This window comes from Hibiscus syriacus, unplaced genomic scaffold (assembly GCF_006381635.1).
Source record: "Hibiscus syriacus cultivar Baekdansim isolate YM2019G1 unplaced genomic scaffold, ASM638163v2 tig00109982_pilon, whole genome shotgun sequence".
NCBI lineage: Eukaryota > Viridiplantae > Streptophyta > Magnoliopsida > Malvales > Malvaceae > Hibiscus > Hibiscus syriacus.
The window spans coordinates 220,026-244,604 of NW_024062548.1; the positions used below are offsets into that span (position 1 = coordinate 220,026).

General features: G+C 31.3%; 3 protein-coding genes and 1 pseudogene across 3 annotated transcripts; all 4 read right to left on the reverse strand.

The window, feature by feature from the left end:
* Window positions 1–4,089: 4,089 nt before the first annotated feature.
* LOC120211741 (GDSL esterase/lipase At5g03610-like) lies at window positions 4,090–5,016 on the reverse strand. Its single transcript, XM_039210223.1, has 3 exons — window positions 4,906–5,016; window positions 4,606–4,803; window positions 4,090–4,397 (listed from the first exon to the last, which is right to left on the reverse strand). The coding sequence occupies exons 1-3, from the start codon at window positions 4,967–4,969 to the stop codon at window positions 4,090–4,092; spliced, it is 570 nt and encodes a 189-aa protein (XP_039066154.1). The 5' UTR covers window positions 4,970–5,016.
* A 1,525-nt stretch (window positions 5,017–6,541) lies between these two features.
* On the reverse strand, window positions 6,542–6,981 carry LOC120211725. Its single transcript, XM_039210211.1, has one exon. The coding sequence runs from the start codon at window positions 6,972–6,974 to the stop codon at window positions 6,666–6,668; it is 309 nt and encodes a 102-aa protein (XP_039066142.1). The 5' UTR covers window positions 6,975–6,981; the 3' UTR covers window positions 6,542–6,665.
* Window positions 6,982–7,834: 853 nt separating this feature from the next.
* On the reverse strand, window positions 7,835–10,665 carry LOC120211742 (annotated as a pseudogene).
* A 6,507-nt stretch (window positions 10,666–17,172) lies between these two features.
* Window positions 17,173–20,886, reverse strand: LOC120211732 (transcription initiation factor TFIID subunit 12-like). The gene is made up of 8 exons (XM_039210215.1): window positions 20,267–20,886; window positions 20,031–20,174; window positions 19,187–19,690; window positions 18,677–18,751; window positions 17,991–18,069; window positions 17,835–17,899; window positions 17,692–17,727; window positions 17,173–17,499 (listed from the first exon to the last, which is right to left on the reverse strand). The coding sequence occupies exons 1-8, from the start codon at window positions 20,843–20,845 to the stop codon at window positions 17,368–17,370; spliced, it is 1,614 nt and encodes a 537-aa protein (XP_039066146.1). The 5' UTR covers window positions 20,846–20,886; the 3' UTR covers window positions 17,173–17,367.
* Window positions 20,887–24,579: the final 3,693 nt, after the last annotated feature.

The window sequence follows — 24,579 nt, forward strand, 5'->3', positions numbered from 1 at the left end:
TTATTAAATTTATTTGAGCTAAGAGTATTTGTTGATATGTTTTGTAAAAAGTTAAAAAATAAAGGTAAACTATTAAATTTTCTTTTACCCTATGGATTAGAAGGCTTCTTTTTTATTAATCCTGAATTTTTGATCGACTCACATCGTACATCTTATTTTGGTGGGCAAATTTTTTAACAAAGATATTTTGCATACATAAAGACTCGAATTCAAGATCTTACTTAAACAATATCAAACCGCTTACCACTTGAACCAACGTATATTGATTTAAACTATTACATTTTATCATAAAAAGGGAACTGAATTTATTTTAAAAATTGGATAATAAATAAATAGAACCATCAGTCTCACATGGTTTGCCCACCTCCCTAGAAAAGGATAGTTGTGTTTGTCGTTGCCCTAAAGCCAAATTATATAGAATTTCCCACAAAATTCAAATAAATAAAGGGGTTTTAGCCGTCGTTTAAGTGAACTCAGATAGCATGTGGCTAAACTTCTTCACTGGCCCATAGATTTTTGGGCCAAACATGATAAATTAATCTTCATACAGACCTCTCTATTTATCAGATCTTTTAAAAGCTCGCATCCTTCGAGTACAATTCCTTAAGTCAACAACAATGTTAGACAAAAAATGACTTTCCCTTTTTCCTATATATATGGGTAAGGGGAGGTAAGATAGTAGATTACTTCCAACACCAGGTTGAGAGCAGCTTCCGTAAGAGACCTCCGAATTATGAAATGCCCTCCGTGGGACTCGATCACACAACCTCAAGATTAAGAACCTTTTGCTCTACTAACTGAGATTGATGGTCATTTCAACAATGTTAGACAAATTTAGATAATTTTATCCTTAAGTCAACTAATTAGCTTACAAACATAGACGAAGCTATGTTTTGTCCCGAGGGCCATTTTCCTCCCTATTTTGTTTTATAATTTTAAAAATATTTGTGTAAATACCAAATATTTTGCTCTACTAACTGAGATTGATGGTCATTTCAACAATGTTAGACAAATTTAGATAATTTTATCCTTAAGTCAACTAATTAGCTTACAAACATAGACGAAGCTATGTTTTGTCCCGAGGGCCATTTTCCTCCCTATTTTGTTTTATAATTTTAAAAATATTTGTGTAAATACCAAATATTACCTCCTAATTTTAGTTAATTTTGATTGTCCCCCTCACTTTCTATGATCAGTTATACTTTGTCCCCTTTCTTTTTTATGGTTAATTATACTTTGCCTCCTTTGAGTTGATATCTTGGCTCCATCCCTACCTATAAAATAGTCATAATAACTTTACGATTGACATGCACACTAAATGTCACTATAAATAACCTAATCAAGACTAGAAGAAGGGATGGATTGCCTATAATCGACCAACCTTCATTTTTCTTCCCCATGATTATTTACTCTCTTCTTCCTCTAAACACTAGCCAACGGTCGTTTTGTCACCGGTTACGACTTTCTACCCAAATTAAAAAGAATAAACTGTCAACGACCGATGTGCCAAACTTATTCTTATCAACAACAAGCATAGTGAAAATGTTGGGGTGGAGCTTGAGGATGTTGAAGATTGTAATGCAGTGAGGAATTATCCAAGCTCATCCAGGGTTCAATATGAATAAAACCATTAGTGATTGACTGTATTGCTAGTGAGAAAAAAATTGCAAGAATGGGTGATGGTTGCCACATACTAATGAGTTGTGATACAAAGATTTTCCTTTGTGTTAGTACTAATAATGTACAAGTTGTTGAAAGTAGGGGTGTTCGATCGAGTCAAGTTCAGTCAAAAAGTTTCAAGTTATTCAAGTTGACGAGTCATATTTTATAACTCGGAGTTGACTTGAATATTTTTAGAATCGAGTCGAGTATATAAAATTTGAGTCAAGTCGAGTCAAAATTTCGAGTTTCTATTTAAATTTTAATTGTAAATATTTACAATATTATGATATTATTTTATTCTAATTTGAATAGTATTTTATAACCATATAAAATATATATATATTTTTTGTATTTTTTCATATGTAATTTATATATATCATACAAAGTCGAAGGACTCGACTCATGCTTTGACTCAAACTTAAAAAATCAATCTACTAATTATTAAAAATTTCAAGTAATTCGAGTTGTATTTTACAACTCGATTTGAACTTGAAATGTTTTCAAGTCAAGTCGGGTTTATAAAATTACAACTCAAAGTCCATTCGAGTTGAGTTTTTTCACGTCGAGTCTAGTCGAAAAAATCGATTTTTCTAGTCAAGTCGAATTATGCTCACCCTTAATTGAAAGTAAATTCCATGGAATAAATCTAATATCGTGTTATTTGAATCGAGTTTTATGATATTTAACATAATGACACTTATTTATAAGATAATCATTCAAACATGTCAGTAGTTTGGATTTCTATCTCACATTAGCATCAATCATTATCATCAACATGTTAAATTAAAATTCATAATCATGTGTATATATTTATAATAAACACTAATATCATAAATTATGACATAAAATTAAGTGATAAATTATGTTGCATGTATCATTTGTATTAAAGTGTCATGGAATTAAAGTTTATAATTTGATAAAGAACATAATTATAGATACTTAATAAATTGACCTAATATTCATTCTATATAAAGAGGTATTGTCCTCAACAAATAAGTTAACTTGTAATACTTTTATCCCGTCAGAGAGTTTTTACGGCAAGAGAAAACATATTTAAATTGAAATCATTTAAATTGAAATCAAATAATATCACAATATTAAATAATATCACAATATTATAAATATTTACAATTAAATTTAAACATAAACTTGATAAACTCGACTCAATTCTATTAATCACTCATTCCTAAATATAACCATGTAACAACGTTGGCTGGGTGCGAATATGAAGTCAATTTCTTGTACCAAAGACCACGACAGCACCTTCCGTAATAACCGTCCCTTTTCAAATGGGTTCAACAAATTCAAACATATCATCAATTAAAAGTTTAAGCATATCATCATTTAAAGTAGGATAAATTAAACTAGATACCATTGAATTTTACGTAGTTTATCATTTATATTATTAAATTTTTAATTTTTAATTATAACATTCAACTTTGATTATAATTTTTATTTATACCATCGAAAAGTTAAATTTTAACAGCACGATGGTATGGACATATCTTTCAGTGATGATTTAAAAAAAATGAAATGTTTTGGTGTGGATATTGATGCCTAAAACGATACCATTTTAGTCACATAACTTTAGGGGTGTCTTGATTTTATCACTAAACTTTTAAACAATATCGTTTTCGACATTACAACTTTTCTGATCGTTGTCTGCAACCAATCACCGAAAGTCTTTCACGACAAGATCGATACTAAAACATTCACATTTCACTCATCTTGCTTATCATGCGATTGATTTTTCACGAAACTCACTCAAAATAAAAAAAAAAACTATTTAAAAAAGTTCGACACGCTAATAGTTTAATCTTTTATGAATGAAGTTAGTTTTATGGTATGCTATTATTTCTTGAAATAATACTTCTTATCATTTGGATATTTGAACAAACCCGCTAAATCCCTCAAATCTAAGAAAATTTTCAAACCCCTAAAAATAATATATATATTTTATTTAATTTTGTCGATTTTGAGTGAGTTTCGTAAAATAAATCTTGAGAGAAGAAAAAGGAGTGAGACAGAAACATTTTGATACCGGTCTTACTGCGAAAGATGACCGATGAAAAAGGAGTAAAACAATGTTGTTTTGTCTATATCATTACATCATTTAAATTTCAACAATCCTTAGATATAATTAAAATTAAAAAAATTAAAAGGCGAATAATATAAACAATCTAGTAGCTAAAGTTGAATGAACTTGAAATAAAGATACTAACGTATATTACTAGAACTTTTTAGTTTTATATCTTTTTAAAATCATTATATATATATATATATATATGAGAAAATTAAATATTGAGATTAACATTAAAATATGATAAGATATTAATCGAATAAAAAAATAAGAATTAATCTCAATATTTAATTTATCATCATTCAACTATCTTAAAAAAAATAGAGATGTGTAAGTATATTCTAACCTCATATATATATATATATATAAAGTGCTTTTATTACCGTAGCAGAGGATTTGGTGGCGAGGTAATTAGAGTAGTCATTGCCTGCAAGGCTGACGAGTGCGACAGAAGTTTTGAGGGCCCTCTTGGAGTAAACCGAGTCATTAAGAAGCTGTTGCAAGAAATCGATCTGGGCAGTCATGTTCGGCTCAGGAACTAAAGTGTCGAAAACACCCGTTCCTCCATAAGCGAAGTTCATCCCATCCTTCACCCGACCACCCAGTTCTTTCCTCCATCTGTAGGGTATCGGTGTCTTCATCCTCAAGTACCCAGCTGCTAGCCAACGATTTGTTTGGTAATGAAAAACATATATAAATGGTTAAATAATTCATAAAGTTATTGTGTCAGCAAAGCACTGTAACAGTAAAATAAAGCAAGTCCATTTACTTGTACTAAAAAGTAAGAGCCAAAGCAAAAGCTAAAACTAAAAGAAAAAGATAAACACTGTGATTATTGATCCATGAAAAGGAGAGACTGATACCGATGTAGTCAGTGAGAATGATGCCATCGGAGAAACGGCCAGCAGGTTTCCCTGGAAATGTGATTCCGTAAGGAAGTTTCCAGGAACTCGACAAAGCTTTCCTGTTGTTCCCCGTGTCGGCGTAGGAATCCCCGAAAACAAACAGCATCTTTGGTCTGAAACCCACACTTGAACCTTGGACAACATGTTGCTGATGACCTAGAGTTCATTTTTCAGCATCGAAAAAGAAAAAAAAAATTAGAAAACTGTTCCAAACCATATGATGAAGCAGAAAGAAAGAATGGGTTGTTTGTTGTTTACCTAAGAGAAGAGAGAAGAGGAAGAAACAGAACAAGGAGGAGATTAAGTTTAGAGTAGTGTCCATGAAAACGGAATTAAGTAGAAGATGTTAAATGCTTAAGCTTTTGTAGGATAATAAAAGAGATTCTCAACACATTATACAGTGGAAGGGTAAAGGCTCAATATTTAAGGTATTTATTACTCAATATACTATTTTCTTAATTATAAAAATGACGTCCACTAAATATTATTTATTTATTTTTATATAATTAGAGCACCTATTTTTATTAAAAAAAGAGAAAATATTTAAATTTATTATGACGTTAATAAACTAAATACATAATTAAAATATTTGTATAATGAATAACACAAAATAGTTAGCCACTCATAATCATAGAACGACTATATAAGAAAAATATTAAAATATATTTAAAAAAGTCAAAGAAAAGATAAATATAAATAAATCTGACAACATTGGCAAATCGACCACAACAGGGAGTTAAACTACTAAAAGATCATCGACAACCGTAAATCAGAATCGAGCGTCGTGAGTAAACTATCTACAAACGCAAATCGTGTATTCAAGTCCAATCCGAAATGTCAAAAGTAAGGAAGATCGGTAAAATAATCAATACACACCATCTTAATCAATTGCGACGATATCAAATTAAATCCTAAAAAAATTAAATGAAAAAAAAACAACCAAAAAATAAAAACATACTAATAGACAAAGAAAAACGTGTCATGAAGATATACAAAAACATATCATAAAAGTAGAGTTATTAAAAACTAAAAAAATCCAAAAAGAAAAAATACAATATAAAAAGTAGATAGAAAATAAGAAATATATATGATCGACGATTAACACTGAAATTAATATTATTGTCTATCAAATAAAAAATAAAAATGAAATAGGGTTATGAACAAGTACCTAGAATAGTTTTTTTTAAGAACTATAAATATTTAATATTTTATGGTACTAATTGATTATAATTTAAATGTTTTTTTTATAACCATATAAGATATATGTATATATTTCTTCATATTTTTTATATGTGATATAAGTATATCATTCAACTTGGGATTCGAATCAAACTGAAAAAATCAATTCACTAATTACTAAAAGTTTTGAGTTATTCAAGTCACATTTTATAACTCAAATTTTATATGAATTTTTTTTATAGTAGTAAGTCTTTTTTAGTTTAAATATTAGTCAAGTAAGACTTTTATCCTCCTATTTTTTAAATTTAAATATTTAATAGATTTTTATTCTTTTGATATAATACAAATATACTTCCCTCAATATTTGATCTTATCTCCATCCATGCAAATATATAATCGCTTCAACAAGGCCAGATAATCAGAAAAAATCTTGAAGATGGCCAGTGGTACATGCATTATGCAGGGTTGGTATGTGTCCACTTTGAAAATCTGATATTTTTTTGTTTGTCTGTTGTTTAATTTTGTTGAAGACTCTCACCCTCAAATATATTTGTGTCCATCCTATACGAAAAATTCTATTATTAATACATACATGCCTATCTTAAAAATATATTTTTGGAGCCGCCGACATCATCAGCTCAGTATATTATTAAGGTTAAGGTATATATTATTAAGTTTAAGGTATGAATGTGGATTGATTATCAGCTCAGTCAGATTTCATATAATACCAATGCATTAAGTATAAACTGTATTAAACACTTAAGTATTACGAAGGATCTGTTACTAAAACAATTTACAAACCAGATTACAGCAATCACCGTGCATATGAAATAACTGGTTTAGTTGTTGATGATGAAAGGAGTAATCTTGAGAACGAGGCCAGGGAAAACATCATCAGGGTCATGTATGTGAGGATTTTGTTCAACGATGAAAGGATCCCCACATTTTTCACCGATGGTGTGCAACGTCTCTCCTTCCCTCACCACGTATATTTCATCGCACGCCTTGTTCCCGTGCCGCAGCAACGCTTCCCTTTCACTCGGTTCATCTTCACAGCAGCTGATGAGCAGCAGCATCGCTGCCATGAGCAAAGCACAGTGCCAAGAAACCTTCTCCGCCGTTGCAGTGCTTGAAGAAACTCGACCCATGTCTCTGTTTTGTGATTATGAATGAATATGTTACAGTTGCAGGGATGGTTGTATATAAGAGTTGAGGAGAGAATGGGGTTGGTGGTTGAGAGTGGGTGTAGTGTGTGGCGGGAGTTGAGACGGTTCTCTCATGGTGGTGGTTGGCTGCTTTACTCCATACGTAAAACAAGAGTTGGTTCAACTGCTTTTTTTTTTTTCTTTTCATAATGAAAATGGTTTCCTTTGAATTTTGATTCATGAATTGCCGATAAGCTAAATGAGGTGGTCGGTCCGTTCTGTTGAAATTCCCCCTGCCTCTGCTTGATTTAAAGATTGACACAATTACCAATCGGTTGGTTTAAATGGTAAATAGTTTGATATCGCTGAAGTAAGTGTCGAGTTCAAGTCCAGAAAATCTCTATAGGAAGATTCACCCACCAAAACTAAGTGTTCGACCCGGATTAATTAGGACGAAACCTTGAGAATCAAGAGGACAACAAAAAAATTGGCACAATTCTTAATTCATCTAGAGTAAACCATAGATTATTTACTTCAAGTGTCTTATTCTATGAACGATTAAAGAGTGAGATATAAACTCGTCAAATAATTTCTTTGTTAAAAGGAAATGTTGTCGTACTTAAAATTTTGAGTTCAAGCATTTGTATTTGTGGGTGTGAATGAGTTGTCAATGACTAATAAAATTTTAAAAAAGATATTATCTTACAATCGTCCTAAACTATTAAAAAAATTGCAATGGTTTGGTCAAAATCTATGTCAATTATTAATAAATTTAACAGTTGGACGATCAACTAAATAATTAACATCAACACAGTTTAGAGTAGATAAAAATTTATATAGCTACACAAATCAAACTATCTCAATGATTAAAGAGATGACTGTTATTTTTAAAGGTTATGAGTTCGAGCACCAGACTTGGACATCAAGAATTGGACATCATTTACACTTGTTTGTGAGGATCTTCCTAATGAATTCCCCCGTCTTTATTACAAATAAGGAAAATATCCACCAATATGAGAACAAATATTAACTTCTTAAACCCAAAAAAGGCAGGCAATAAGGGAACAAACTAAAAGGGACAATGTAGCATAAACCAAATTAAAAAGGTACTCTAATCTTCTTAATTTTCAAGTGGTATGTATTTCCAGAATTCTTCATGGTTTCATCAACTCTTGTTTGATGTAATTAAGGACTTCATCCACATTGACGGTCCATGCAACGGATATCGGAGAATAGCTGGTCCACGGATTGCTTCCGATCCATCTGCATCAGAAGATTATGGCACATTAACATTAGCAACAATAACAGCAATTCTAATTGCATTCAATAATAATAAGCACACGGTTGTCTTTGAATACTTTTTCAATCCTTGGTCTAACAATGTATGCCCCTTGCATATGCCCTGCGTCTCAACCCTCACCACACCCTTCTTGTACGTGAAGAGGTCCGGCCGAACCAGAGCCACGAAACTAACAGGATCGTGCAGGAAAATCCCTGCCACCAAAAGTTTTCTCGAGTGTCATAATGTGAAGAGTAAAAGAAAATGAAATTTATTTCACATTCACAAAAGATTACCATATACACCGTCAGACTTCACATGCCAGTTTCTGTAGAATTCGCACATCTCGCTTAGCAGCTGAGCGTGCTTCCCTTTCGATTGCTTCAGTTCAAGGAGGTCATTGTCTGATACATAAGAAGATGATCTTTTTCAAGATGCTCAAGAAGCTTGTATGCTAAGAGAAATGGCAGTTAAGTTCGTACCTGTCATTTTGACTTGGGTAGTAATGTTTAAGCCGACAACAACAATATTTGCTCCCGATGTAAACACGATATCAGCAGCTTCGGGGTCCCCATAAATCTGTAGTCAGACAAATGAATTCAGAACGGTTCCATAATGGACAGTTGACACAAACTCAACTCAATATTTGGAAGTTCTAGTGCTTACATTTGCCTCAGCAGCAGGATTCACATTTCCTAATGCAAAGAATGAACCGCCAAGTACAACTATATTTTTCACCTTGCTAGCAAAGGAAGAGTCCCTTTTGATTGCCTGGACATAGAAAAAAAAAAAGGGACCAAGTTGCGAAGCCTATTATCAATGAAAAAACGGAGTAAACTGATAAGAGAGAAGCAAGGACTTACCAATGCCAAGTTGGTCAGTGGTCCAAGTGCAAGTACAGATACCTCACAGGGATATTCAGACACCTTTCAACTAAAAATTCTGAGGCAGTCTTATCGGATTTCTCCGTTTTCGGATGAGGTAGATATATATGCCCCAGTCCATCAGAGCCATGAACAAAGTCAGCGACGGATGGCCTCCCACCCTTTTCCATGGAAACCACGGTTAGGCTAAGGTAGACAAACGGCATAACAATACACAAACAAAGAAGAATATCAAAGCACAATAATCTTCAAGTCACTTCATCTAGCAGTACCTAGGTGATTTGCCTCATGTTACATACACACAAAACCATGCAAGAAAGGAAAATGCAGAGGGAAAAAGGTTCCAAACATCATACACATGTTGGGTAGAAAATTGCAAATACTAGAAACGGGAGCAAGTTAACAGTAGCAGTGATTTCCATTTCTTGAATGCAGAAAGAAGTATTTTGTGTGTCTGATTCGGGGAATGGATGCATTACCTTAAGAGGCTCGGCCCTGCCTTCTGCTACGGGAACACCAGGATGCCCTGCAATTTCACACTATGAAGAAAAGAGGATCAAATCAGGAACATACTCCAAATGTATATGAAGAAAAGGATAGAAGATTTATGAACCGAGAAGCCATCAGTTACCAGAAGTAAGGCATTACGAGTGGCATCTTGGGTATGGAGATTGCCGAATACGGTCGTCAAACCTAAGATCTCATACTCTGGATTCTGGAATGCCATTAGGATTGCGATGCTATCATCTGTTAATCGAAAAAACAACACATTCTTATATCAAGATGGTAAAGAAATCTAAAAAAATAAAATCATTAAACTCATCTTACGGCCCTCCACATTGTTTTCCAAGTGCAATTTTCACTTCCTTGCACACTTTAATAAAAATCTAATCAAGTTTATAGATCTAATCACATCCCCCTATGATTGAATACGGTTTCAATGCATCTAACCAAAAAAGAAAAAACTGATTAATTTCTTTGTTGACAGAGTAAACAAAAAGGACATATACGACGTCAAACTTCATCAATTTTCATAAGCTTATCTCAAAATAAAACTCCAAGAACAAAGATAAATGGAGAATGAAATAAGATTACTTCCAATTTCATTATTATTCTAGTTTAAGCAACTAAACGTGCTAAATTCCAGATAAAAAGGAGCGAAACTGACCAATCCCGGGATCGGTGTCGATAATGAGCTTGTTCCTGTTGGCACGCGAGACAAGAACGCCGTCGCTTCCGTCGTTAACGACAATTCCATCGTGAGAAACTTTCTTTAATTCCCATCCATATTCAACGGCATAATTTTTCTTTCCAGAAAACTAAGGACAACACAAATTATAAAAAGCGAAGGAAAGTACAATCAAATTATATAAGATTTAATGAATATGGAGGGCCGCTCCGCTGCTCCGAACAGAGTCGCCGAAGAAGAAGAAGAAGACGAAAACCAAAGACGTATTTTCCTTGTTATGGTGATGTCTTCTTCATCCTTTAAATATTGTTTCTCCGGATTGGTGGAGGATGATGACGTCATCAGCCCTTATTGGTAAACCACGAATGGGATACTGACACGTGGTTAAATGTAACAGGACGATCCTTGATGCCAGTATCGTATTGGATCAGACCATGAATATAAAACGTGTAGGGACTATCGACTCGAGCTCGGATTCTTTGCAAATTCAAATAAGCACGGTTGGACTTTTGACCTTAGGCATGTTTTATCATTAATAATTTGTATCATAATTAAAAACTATAATTAATGTCTAATCTATTATTTAATAAATAAAGGAGTACTTTATAATGATTAAAACTTCTAAAACAAATATTAAATATAAAAAATTATAAAATTAGTATTATTACTCTTTAAATATAGGGTAAACTACACCATTTATCACTAAACTTTACTCTTTCTCATATTTCACTCATTGTACTTTAAATTTTTTTTCAACTTACTCAGTGAACTTTCGAATAACTCCTATTTTAGTCACTCTGAATTATTTTATTATTATTTTGGTATTATGTGGTATTTTTATTATTATTTAATAAAAAATAATTTAAAATAAAAAATTAAAATCAGATGGTGGTCGTCCACTGTTCGTCATCGTTGGACACCATCGTCGACGGTCATAGATGGTGGTCGTTGGGTCCTAGATTTCATCGATAACTTCATCTCGATCTTCTGATTCTTAATCTGACCTCCATTTTGGTAAAACATGCTCTAAATCTGATTAAAAGTGAGAAAATTAAAATGTCGACTGTCGTAAATGATGGTTGTTTGATCCCGGATTTCATGGGTCGTTTCGCCTAGACCCCCTAAGTCCAAATCCAACCTCCATTTTGCTAGAGCATGCCTCGAAGTCCACGAATAGAAAATCAAAAGAGAGGAAATTGAAATATTTTAGTCGAGATTCACGGGTTTAAGGACATTTTCCGGTGAAGCAACCATCAGATTTGGACTCAGCGTGTCAAAGCGAGTCTCTCAATACAATTTTGGATCAAGCGACTGTCGGTTCCGAAGGTCGTCGGTGACGAGAAGAGACGATGCTTATTCTAAATCTTTTTAAATTTAATTATAAAATATTATTTAATTATTTATTTTAATTTACTTTTATATTTAATAATAAAATAATGTGTAGTGACAGAAACAAGAACAATTTGAAAGTTTAGTGAGTAAATTGAAAAAAATTGAAAGTATAGTGAGTAAAATAAAAGAGAAAGTAACGTTTAATAATGAATGATGTTGTTTACCCTTAAAAATATAATTAATAAATTATTTAAATTAAGATTAAATAATATTTTTAGTCCTTAAATATATCTTATTATCGCTTTAATATTTGTTTTTTTTTAATTCAATTCAATCTTGGAATTTCCTTTCTATAAAACATGTTACTTCATTATAGAAAGTCTGGTGATACAATAAATTTCTTATAAATAGATATCGTAGATTAAGGTTAGATATAAAATAATTTACGGGCTTTTTTATTATATTATTTTATTTGTAATATTATTTAAAATTCTCTTTTGTTTGTAATATATTAAACATTAAATATAAATTCTTTTTCTATTTAATATTTTTACATTTTTCATTAAAATTTTTCAATGAATAATGTTAACTTTACATTATCGGACTATTAATTTCTAATGAATTGAACTTGTATGAAATAGAAAACTAAACAAAATGATTAACCATAGATCCTAGGAGTAAAAGACAAAGAGTAGCCATTATTTTTTGGCTTGACTTTATTACCTATGAAGAATATGTGATATGCACGGACCAACTTACCTCGATGGTTAAAGGAATCACTATTGTTCTTAGAGGTTATGGGTTCGAACACCAGTGACTGCAAGGGTGATTCAATGTTCATTGTCAAATGGCTGAAAAATATTTAGAACATATATTACCTTGTAATCACCTTAGTTTAATAAAAAAAGAATAGTGATATATATTCAATAATTGAACGTTATGATTCTAGCATGCATTTGGTAAAAAAAAATGAAGGAAATAATATTTTTCAAATTGAATATGCTAAAATTATTGAAAGTCGAATGTTTTTAAAGAACTATACTCAATATGATATTGTTTTTGTTGTAAATAAACTAAATAGATATACTTATAATCTTAGTAGTGATCATTAGATTAATCTTAAACACTTTACCCTAAGTCTTTAAGGAGTATTGCGATGTAAACTGGGTAAGTGACAATGATAAATTAAACTCTACTAGTGAACATGTCTTCATCTTAGGCATATAAACTATTTTATAAAAGTATGTGAAACATATATGTATTACTCGCTCTAGAATCAGAGTTTATTACTCCCGATGTAGTTGGGCAATAAGACACTTAATATCGCAAAAATGTGAAAAATCTCAAAATAAATCTTTATAAAATCTGAAAAAATTATTTAGAATCTATATTTTTCCAGAATTTTCTTTATGCTTAACTTATCTAAAAAAAATCCACAAAATCATTAAAAATTAAAAAGAATCTAAAGAAATTGAATTTTGTATGACAAGAAGTTTTGAATTTTAAAGGATTTTCTAAATAATATTTTATGATTTTATTTCGATATTTTGTTCTTTTAAGAATTTTGATTTTTATTACTCGTGTTAACTTTTTATTGGATCGTATCATCTTTTTCTAATTGTAAGATGATATAAAAAATTGATAGATAGAATAATAGTACAAGAGATAAATAATAATAATAATAGATGAGTTCAACTGAAAATTAAAATAAAGGATGATAGGAAAAAAAAAGCCAAAAAATAATGTGCTTATGTCAGACTTGTAGGTAAGTACATCATGGTGTTTAGTGTCGATCCTGTTTTTAATATAAATATTTAATTGAGTTGGAATCCTACGTCAATTAAGTACCACTTCAATTAGGCAATAATAAAAATATTTTATTTTAAATGGCAGTGAATACTATTAATATGATTCAAATAATACATTAAATAATTAAAATAAATAAATAAGTATTTACTTAGATAAAATATTTTTACTTAATCATATTATGAATATGATAGAATTTGATGTTTTATAAATTAATTTTTTATATTTAAGATGAATAATTAAAAAGCTTATTGGAATTGTCAATTCATCCTTCAAAATTATATCGCATCTCAGATATGTTGAAATAGGATGAACTGAAAAAATATTTATAAATATATAATTATCTTGAATATATTATATTTCTTTATTTAAAGAAAGATCTTGTTCTTTCTTGAATAATTTATGATTTTTAGTGGACCTCTCTGTAAGATTTGAATTCAGATGATTTTAAGTTTGCGAATTTAAAATTTGCAATTTCGCCTCATAATCAAAAATTGAAGCTTGACTCGAGCTCGAAATTTGAACTCGAAATATTCTTAGAATTAGTTCGATTGAAACTCAAACTCAAATTCAAACTTAAATATTAAATACATGAAAATATTATTGTAATTTTTAAAAAATGAACATACAAATGTTAATGTTAATAATAATTTAATTTAAAAAATCTAAAAATTAATATGTTATTTTTTGAATTACTCACAAACTTTTTGAATTGGGTATTAAATAGTTATTTTAATTCTTTAAGAATTCGAGTCAAATTAAAACTCAAGTTAATCTATTCGATTTAAAAATTAATTGAATATTAATTAACTTTATCTCAAATAACTTGCATCAATTTATTCAAATTTAGAGTCCTAGACATGACATAATTAGAAGGTGGGTATAATGGAAGCACATAGCATGGGTGTAGGTTAAGTTAAAAAGAACATGATCTGTAGGATTGGACCCACGTTGAAGCACATGGCAATGGATAATTGGTTTATAAAAGAAGCACATGGTTTGGTTGGAATTCGGCTTGTTCTTATGGTCACTGGCTGGCTCGATTTCGTAATTTCTACGCACCTTAATTTGCATATTCTAAGCACGTGCACCGCCCGACACAACCTGTTTCACATCAAAACTTTTTTTTTAATTCTTTTTATAATTAAAGAAAAAACCTTTCACCGACTTTCATTTCTAAAATGTGTCTTTATTAAGGTGATTAACGAGTTAAAATAGTTTATGAATTGTTTGAATTTAATTTGATTAAAATTTTATTAATATTTAATTTCGATTGACTCGATTTGAAATTTTAATGAATTTAGTATCGATTTTAGATGAAACCATCATGTATTGTAGTAATTAAAGAGTTTTTTTTTAAATATCAGTCGGGAATAGTTGTCAATGATTTTTGATGAAATCGTGAGCAGTTATCGACGACTTTGAAGACTCCTAAGAGTTATATTTTGATCTATGAATCTTAATCCACATTGCCTAAAAAGATATTCTAAGTGATACAAGTGTCAAAAGAAATTAGCTATGATGATAATAATGCATATGTGAGGTTCTTAACTATAATCATTGATCAAAGAGTTAATTGCAGCATATATCCTTAAAGTATGACATTCATTTTAAATTAGTCCTTAAATTTTTTAATATTCTAATTTCATCCCTAAACTATAATTATCATTCTAAATTAGTCTTCAAACTTTTGAACATGTGATTTTATCCCCAAACTATGATATTCATTCTAAATTGATCCCCAAAATTTTTTAACATTCTGATTTCATCCCAAACTATACGTATATACTAACCACATCCCTTGTTAATAAAATTGTTAGACCAAGCTATGTTATTATGTCTGGAATTTTTTAGGTTAAATTGTGGTTGAAACTAATTACATATTTGGATGGATTTGGGGATGAAATTGGAATATTCAAAATTTTAAGGACAAATTTAGAATGAGAATCATAGTTCTGAGGATGAAATTGGAATATTCAAAATTTTAAGGATCAATTTAAGATGAGGGTTATAATTTAGAGACATATGATGTAATTAACTTCTCAACAAAAGTAAGTAAAAAATGATATATCTAAACACTTAGAAAAGAAAGGCTTAATGAAAAAAAGGTGCCCAAACTACTAACTTTAAGTGCCTAAAGAATTTTAGTAATAATAGGTGTATAATGTTTTCAAGTGATACTTTTAGGTGCCTGGTTTGTAATAATCGTTAAATTTTACCGTTAAATGACACGTGTCAGGCTTATAAAATTTTATTTTAAAATAAGAAACTTAAAATTAAAATTTATTTTAAAAAATCCATTTTTTCTTAAATTTCAAAATAACCCTCAAAAGTCTAAAGACTCCTAAAAACTCTAAGTCCAAAACCCTTTACCCACGCAGGTCACCAACGATGTTGTCCTGATCATCGCTCTTTGTCGTCGAACACTCCATTTAACCGTAGTCAAGCGCACGACGGAAAAAATCGCTGCTTGAATCGTCGCATGTCGTCGAAATCATTTAGCTGTTGCAATTACCGCGTAAAGCATGAGAGTTGGTCGGTGGGGGTTCAAGCAGCTACACGCCACCGGGGTTTCGATCGATTGACGACGATAAGGGATTGTTTTTTGAAATTTTGGGTTTTCTTATAATTTAAGAAAATATTGAATTTTTTAAAATAATAAATTGAAGTGTTTTTTTAAATAAACTTTTAAAATCCTGACTCGTATCATTTAACAGTCGAATTTAACGTTCGGCACCTGAAAGTATAACATCAAAAACGTTAGAAACCTATTTTTAACGAGAAATTCTTTAAGCACTTAAAGTTAATTTTAGATAGTTTAAGCAATTATTTTTTATATTAAGCCAAAAAGAAAATATCCAACCAATATGATATTATTGTTTTGCAATCTCATGATGGTTGGATAATGGTTTCTTAAAGTGTTTAAATATAATCTTTTTAACTTATTAAGATGTTAGAGTTCAAACTTTCACATATATGTCGTTGTTATCGTTTGACTTGATTCTTGTTAATGTTAATAGTCTATGACATGTACCACATGCAATTTTATGGTCCGTCGAAATTGCTTTTAGGTTCAAAAATATTTACTTGAAAAATGTATCAATCATAGTCAACGTCAATCGTTTTGAGCCAAGTACCATTGAACACCTGTAAAATTACCTTTTTAAAATGAATTTTAAAATTTCTCAATAAAAAATAATTTTGGAAGTATACTTTTAAAACCATAATAAAATTAAATTTGAGAGTCAGCTATGCATATGGAATATTAAAACATCCCATGATACCTAAAATTGGTTTTATTTTAAAAAAACTATATATTATCTCAATTTTTGAAAAAAATTAATATTATGAATTAATATTTAATTTATAATCCCTTGAAGGAATGCAAAATTTGTTAAGGATGTCATTCTATTACATATAATTAAAAAAGACAATCCAGTAAGTTTGAACACTACCTCTTTAGAAAAGTCACAAGGTTTGGTTTTCTTGTCAGATTCCTATTAAGTAAATATATTCTTCACATGCCCTACCCTCAAAGAGCAACTCATGGAAGTTGAAGGGAACCAACTAGTTAAAGTATACAAATAAAATTTTCAAAATTAATTTATGCACGTCAAGTAGAAGTTTGAATAATGCACAGACAATCAGGAGCATAATAATCAGTCCATATGAATCATGAAACCGCATGCCGGGTTCATCTCTCTTTGATAAAACGGCTCCGAGCCATCGTCGGAGAGCAAGATAGTACTAGCTCTTTACATTACTCACAAAAAAATGCAGGATGCACAGGACTCATGAGCACCTCCTATGGTATGGCATAATGACTAACACAATAGTTCTCATACCTTTAAAGCAAAATTGTTTCCAACATTCAACAATGTCTAAAAAGGAGCCTCGTGTAACTTCTCAAATTTTTACATTTGGTGAGCCCAAGATATTAGCACCCACTTTTCCAAGGTTACCCTTTGCATTTACACCACCTTGGCTGGGAAAGTGCTTCCCACCGGATGCCTCACTAACTACGATTGATTTCTTTATCTGCCAACAAGAAACAGGCACCGGAAAGTTCAAAAGGAAGCCGTAATCTCATCTTGGTTACCATACACAGAGATTAACAAAATGTCAAGGGCAGAGAATCTATCCCTTCACACATCCGAATATGTAAAAATTCAAAAGATGAATACATTTTAGTTAGTTTATAATTGCCGTGAGAGGGAAATAAGTACTTACCGCTGCTAGCCGCTCTTTGTGAACCTCATTTGTAAGCTTAAGGAAAACAAAAACAAAAACAGTCATAAGATTAAGAATAGATTCCCTTTGTAAACAACTGTGCACCACCGCATCAGTTTTATAGATAAAAGAGAATAACATACCGGTTTTCTGTAAGTCTTGATCTCATCACCAGTAAATCCGGGGAGAATCATATTCCAGTTTCTTTCTGTACCAAGCCATAGAACAAGAAAAGTTGAAGTACTAGACATTAAAGAAGAAGAACAAACCAAAGTGAACAATTTTCCAGTGCAACTAACCCAGATGTAGGAGAATGTCTTTTGCTTCCAATGTATCGGATTTTCTATGCTTAGCCAGAGAGCAACCAAATGTTGTGATCTGTTGAAGAGATATAGGAAAGAATATGAAAAAGGATTGGATGGTGGTCATATTATCGGAATGTTTAGAGAATGAAGTAGAAATTGTAATATTAAGTTCCATAGAACCAACACAAAAGGCAGTGAGAAAAAACCAAGAACATCAAAATGAAAAAAGAAAAGCAAAACATCATTAAACAAAGCAAATATAGTGTAAGGCTTCTCATCCAACATTGTTTCACTCTTCATAGAAGTTCAGTCCCCATTTAAGATAGGGAATGAAACTCATTGTTCTTAAATCTTTAAAGACATTATAAAGAATTCAACGCAGTCCAAGTTTAAGCTCAATTAGCTGACCCACCATGTTCCTTGGTATGATAAACATGAAAGGACAGGAAGAAAAATATTTAGGTTCAGTTCACATTTTCCTTTCAAGGGAAAATCAAAATCCATAATCCAATGTTACATTGTTTTCACATAAAGCAAAATAGGCTTGATCAAGGTGTAATAAATTTTAATAAACATAATCTTATCCTAGTTGAAGAATCCTTACGTATCTTGAGATCTGCCCAACCCCAAGTGTATATATACAGACACGATAAGTTCTTAGAATAAAAAGTTAAACTCACAGAATCCACAAAATCTTCTGCAATATCCACAAGAATATCTTCAACTTCAGGATCCAACTTCTCAGATGGATCAATCTGCATAAGAATAAAACAAGTCATATTTGAAGATAGAGAAGCATGGAAATCCATAGCTCTGTAGGGGGGATTTGAGGAAATGAAATGCTAAAGACCCACCTCAAAGAGACCATTCAATAAATGCCTAGACAAAACTGATATTCTGAAAATTACATTCATCTAAACAAAAATGCTGGACATCCCTGGGCCACAAAGATGACCACAAATTTGAATATGGTCATCTATAGAGACAAATTGATAACATACAAATGTTGAAATGGTATAACACAAAATCTCTTTAATATAAACCAAATAATATGAAGGGCAACTTGAGTAATTAATGGGTATAGCACAACAGATTTAAGGAGATTTGGATGATAATAGAATAAGCTGGCAAGATATTAAGATACTGAAACGTAAGGAACCAAAATGCAGAGCTAGGTCCAGATAGTTCACCTGGTTAAGTAGATCATGAATGCTTCTTTTGGTAAGAATCTTGCCACCAGACTCGTCAGTTTCTGTAAGAGCTGCTTTATTTTGGTTCACCAACTGTACCGTGCTTGGTTGTACTGTTGCAAGCGAAGAAGGCTTTTGATTTACAGAACCCTGAGCTCGCGGAGGTTGTTGATGGGGTAAAGATTGAGGGGGTCCTGGCGTAGGTGACATTTGTTGTCTGAAATGCTCCTGGGGCTGAAGTGATGAAGATTGTGGCAACTGTGGAGATGATACATGCTGTTGTTGAGGAACTGTTGGCGAGGAATGATGTTGCTGAGGAATATGTGACCTTTGCTGCAAGGATGGTGAATTAATCTGTGGTCTAAACGAAGGGGGAGGCAGAGGAGGTTTCCCTTGGGATCCAGATGATAGCCATGGCTGATTATGGACCTGTGAAGTTTGCAATGTACTTGGTGTCGAAGAACCAACAGCTGACACTCGCATACTTCCATGCCCTTGGAAATTCTACCAAATATCAAAAGATATAAATCGGTTACAAGCCAGAAACCCAACATTCATAATAATAATAAAAAGGGATACTAATCAATAAAATGGAAGCACTTTAACCATCTTTACAAAATACTTAAACAGCTTATTCAACCTACTTCTAGGATATTCAAACTCAGGTTAAAAAGAAACACAATTTCCTTAATTCAGTTTGTTAAAATTCTAAAACATTCTGAAGTCTTGGAACATACTCTACTGTTTCCAATGCCATTTCACTGCAATTTAAAAATAAACAAAATTTTACAAAGACAACAAATAATTAAAAGAACATATGTAATTTTTTGACAGGGTTACTAACTTGGGTAGCAGGGGATTGGCTATTTGGCAAAGAAGGTGGTCTAAGAGATGATTGTAGAGGTCTTTGTTGATGTTGGGCAGAAATTCCAGGTGGCCTCATTTGTGAATGTGATCCAATTGTCATTCCTTGCATTGGTGGCCTAGACTGTTAGGAAAATCGAATCAAGAACAAAACTTTAACATCAAAAACTTAAAATTTGTAATTAGAAAGAAAACAAAATCTTACAAGCCCCGTACCTGGGAAACATTGGAACTGGAGGCCCCAGTGAAGGAATGGCCAAAGGAACCCGAAAACGGAGAGGGTTGTGAAGGGGAAGGAGATGGAGATGGAGGAGAAGGGCTAGAATGGGATGATGGAGCACCTAGGTTAATGCTGCCTCTCGGCTGGGAGGAAAGAGTTGGCGCGGGGGTCGATGTGACTGAGGGAGAAGAGGAAGAGGAATTGATGAAATGGGAAGACTGTTGCTGCCACGGACGTAAGAATGTGGCAGCAATTCGGGGCTGAGGAGCGGAGAGTGCTGGTCTCGGCTGCGGTGGCTGTTGGGGTTTTGGTAAGGGTTTTGGGTTTAGGTTAGGGCTGGGGAACGTTGAGGGCGTTCTTGAGGGAAAGGGTTGGCTTGGCTGTTGTTGAATTTGTGACGTTTGCGATAGCTGCGGCTGTTGCGGCGACGGCGTTGGTGGTTGTGATAGTGGAGGTTGTTGTTGTGGCTGCTGTTGAGACGGGTCACTAGAAGAAGCGGTGGCGTTGGGAGGAGTAGGGGTCAGTGCGGCGGGGACGGTGGAAGGAGATGGCTGCGGTGGTGGCTGTTGGTCCATGTGGAGCGGCGGAGGCAAAGAAAAGGTCAATGAAGTTAATATGACTTGTGAAACGGAGTCGGATTTTATTTATGGAAAACTATTCCATACATTTTGAGTGGAGTTGAAAAATTCCACAAGGAAAATTAAATTGATTATTTTAGAAATATAAAAGTGTAAAAAAAAATTATAATATTATTAAATAGTATTCCTGAAATTAAAATATTTATTGATAACATATTAAATATTAATTCTTGATATTAAATAAAAATAGTTATAAGAAAATAAGAGAAAAATATAAAAATAAATAAAGAAATCGTATATTATTATTTCAATTTGAATTGTATATAATATTTTCTCTAAACTCTATATTTATATGTACCAAAGAGTAAACATACCCTAAAACTCTAATTTTAATAATAAAGTATATTAAAGTCATATTTAATACATAATGTTCTAATCATAATAGACATCCACATAAATAAATATTTATAACAATCCCTCTTGGATGTCAATGAAGACAATATGTTTCGTTAAAACTTTACTAATATAAAAATTCCGTGAGCAAAAAATTAATGAAGGGAAAAAATACATATATCTCTAATACACATAACATGTTGTCTCCATAAAAATCTAATCAGAAAAATTTAGTGGGACAAAACTACAGTTAATGAAAAAAATACAATGGGTATTTATTTCCCTCATGACAATATCACATAATATCTTTGAGTCTTTACAATTCAATCTTGAATACAATCATCAAATTCTAAAATAGATAATGCACTGATGGATATATCTTTCAAATTATCACTTAAACGGATTCATCAAATATTTATATTACTATTCTTTTGAAGATCATGAGGGAAGAGACTTTAGGAAAATCTGTTTACTATGATGTATCCTCTTTTTAATTGAGTTATACATTCCGCATTATCTTTGTACAAGATAGTTGATATCTTATCATGTAGAAAGAAATCACATATCTTATGTATATGTTGGGTCAATAGTTTTATCTTAAACACATTCTTGATTTACCTCATGCAAAGCAATTAACATATTTTGATCACAATGTCTTTATAAAAACACATGTGCAAATCAGATTATCTTTATAACCTTCAAAAAAATATTCATTGAGTTAGGTATATCATATACACTTACACTGACTCATTCCCTAAATATTTAAGAAAACATATTTGTACAAATTTCCAATAAATTTCTAAGAAGTAATTTAAAATTCTTTAGAATTCAAGTCATGTTTTATATCTTATGACTAGTCATTTATATCTCACTTGCATTACACCTTTAAGTGTTTGGACTACTTGTTTATGTTTTGAAAATTTATTAACTTCATTTAAATAACGTCTTTCCATTTTGAAAAATCATTTTTATATCTATATTCTTGATAGATTTAAGTCAAGATCTTTGTTTTATTTCTTTACTTTTATAGAAACACAATTTGTAAAATCGTTCCCGACTACTTTTCTGTTTTGATTTCATTCTTTTCTCGTAATGACATACCCTATCAATTTCTCTTCATTATTTTCATTTTCATTTTCAAGTATCTAAAACTCTTTTAGAGTTATATTGTTAGTTATGTCTTGGATCTCTTAAGGAGTATCTGTCTCCACCACATAACCATCTTATACTAGTTTTCATTTACGAAAATTTTGACCATTGGAATCAATTCAACTATTACACTTATGCATGATTTATATTCATTTACTCTAGACCATGTTATCCTTATGAGATTTTAATTTAAACTTAAAGCATTTTAAGTTGGTATACAAGACTTGGTTATCCTCATTAGGTCAGTAAATATTTCTGACAATTAACTTATAATGAATTATTGTATGAACTTCTAATTCGCATCACTATGTGCGAGGATATGCACAAAATGATAATTCATTTAACTTTTCTATCCAGATGATTATTCTCTCATCCTAATGTTTGAAAAATTATATAATAAGAATAGAATAATAAACAATTCAAATCATAATTGAATCTCTAATTATGTTCAAGATATTTAATAAATTGAGATTCATAAACATATATGTATACATTCTTCACCTTCTTCAAATATCAATTTTTGTGTTTTATAGTGGAGCAATTTGAACATATCAATAACAACTAAAAAGTTCTAAAATGAAAAATATGTCTTCTTATCAAAAGTCAATCACAAGGAGGAATATCTATTATAACTTATTGAGATGCATATAAATTCTACTATATATGGAATATCTTATATATATTAGAAGTTTGTTCTCATGATTTGGATATTAAAAGGAGATGACTCATAAAAAAATGTCAAATTATTTTATTCATAAACAATAGGGATTGTAATATTAATTTCAATTGATAGACGATATGATCTTTAATAGTCTGATAGACGATATGATCTTTAATAGTCTGAAATATAAACTCACTAATTTTAGTAAAATGAATAGTTTTAATTGTATAACTCCTTTTCTAATTATTCTACTAAACAATCTCACAACTTGTTTAGGGTTGATAATATATATGTGATAATTTGGTAAATACATTAGCTCAAACCATATCAAAATTTTTTTACATTATGGATAAATGAGATTATATTCCAATAAGATATCTAAGGTGTCGAGACGTTTCTCTGCCCTGGCGACGGAGAGTACAAATAGTACACCCCGAACGGTGTAACTAGTATAAAAAAGTAAGTGTTTATCTTCCTTGAATAAGATGAAACACCAAATTGTAGAGTCGCCACCAATCTTTTAATTTGGTGAGATTGGTCACCAAACTGTCATATTATATTAATAAAAATTTCTAAGAATAATATTAAAATAATACAACTCGGGTCTGCTTACCAGAAAAATGAGATCGGGAGTCGGTTCCATATGCGAAAGAATTAGCATTCCCACAATGCCCAAAATTGGTACCGGTATTTATTAATTAGTGACTTTGCAGTAAATGATAGATTTGTATTTAAAGTTTCATATAAATATCAAATAATATTTAATATAAATATTATTAGTCCTATAATAATATTTAATATCAAATTATAAATTAATAATAATAATCTTAAAGTATAATTAATCATATAATAATAATTAATATTTAAAGCATAAAATATTAAAATTAATTAACTTAATTCAAAATAATACTAAAGTTGTACACTAATTATGTATTTTTTTCCTAAATTATTATATGGGACTAAAATATAAAATAATAATATTTATGGGACTAAATGCATAATTTTACTCTAAAATATATAAATATACGGATATGGACTAAAATAAAATAAAATAAAATTTGAAGACGAAATTCAAATGTGTAAGAACCTGATTCGGTGACCAAAATTGAAGCCTTACAAAACCTGAGGGACTACATACATAATTTGCCCGTGCGAAAATTACATAGAAGCCCCTCTCACAAAACGACGCCGTATGGGAGAGGGTATAAATGACTCGAATTTGGCCCTAAAGAGCCAAGTGCTCTCATTTCTCTCGTTTCCCTCTCTCTAAACCGAGAGATGCTCTAGCCTAAGTGTAGATCAACACCCCCTCGACTCGAATCCAACTTCATTTTTCTCTAAAAATCCTTCAATAAGCCTAAATCTAAGATTTTTACCTTCGGTAAAATCTTTTTTTCGATAACGTTTGGACTTCGACGATCGTAAGTTTCATTGCTTCATTCTCTTTACTTTTTGTTGCTGTTATGGATCGTTGTGGTAGCCTTCTATTTGCTCTCTGTGTTATTTTTAAGTGTGGATTCTTGCTTTT

Coding starts and splice junctions, on each gene's coding strand:
- LOC120211741 (XM_039210223.1), bottom strand. CDS start 4,969: ATGGACACTACTCTAAACTTAATCTCCTCCTTGTTCTGTTTCTTCCTC. Junction 4,804..4,905: donor CCTCTTCTCTCTTCTCTTAG/GTAAACAACAAA, acceptor AATGAACTCTAG/GTCATCAGCAACATGTTGTC. Junction 4,398..4,605: donor CATTCTCACTGACTACATCG/GTATCAGTCTCT, acceptor GTTGGCTAGCAG/CTGGGTACTTGAGGATGAAG.
- LOC120211725 (XM_039210211.1), bottom strand. CDS start 6,974: ATGGGTCGAGTTTCTTCAAGCACTGCAACGGCGGAGAAGGTTTCTTGG.
- LOC120211732 (XM_039210215.1), bottom strand. CDS start 20,845: ATGGACCAACAGCCACCACCGCAGCCATCTCCTTCCACCGTCCCCGCC. Junction 18,752..19,186: donor TTCATGATCTACTTAACCAG/GTGAACTATCTG, acceptor ATTCTTATGCAG/ATTGATCCATCTGAGAAGTT. Junction 17,900..17,990: donor AGACATTCTCCTACATCTGG/GTTAGTTGCACT, acceptor GGCTTGGTACAG/AAAGAAACTGGAATATGATT.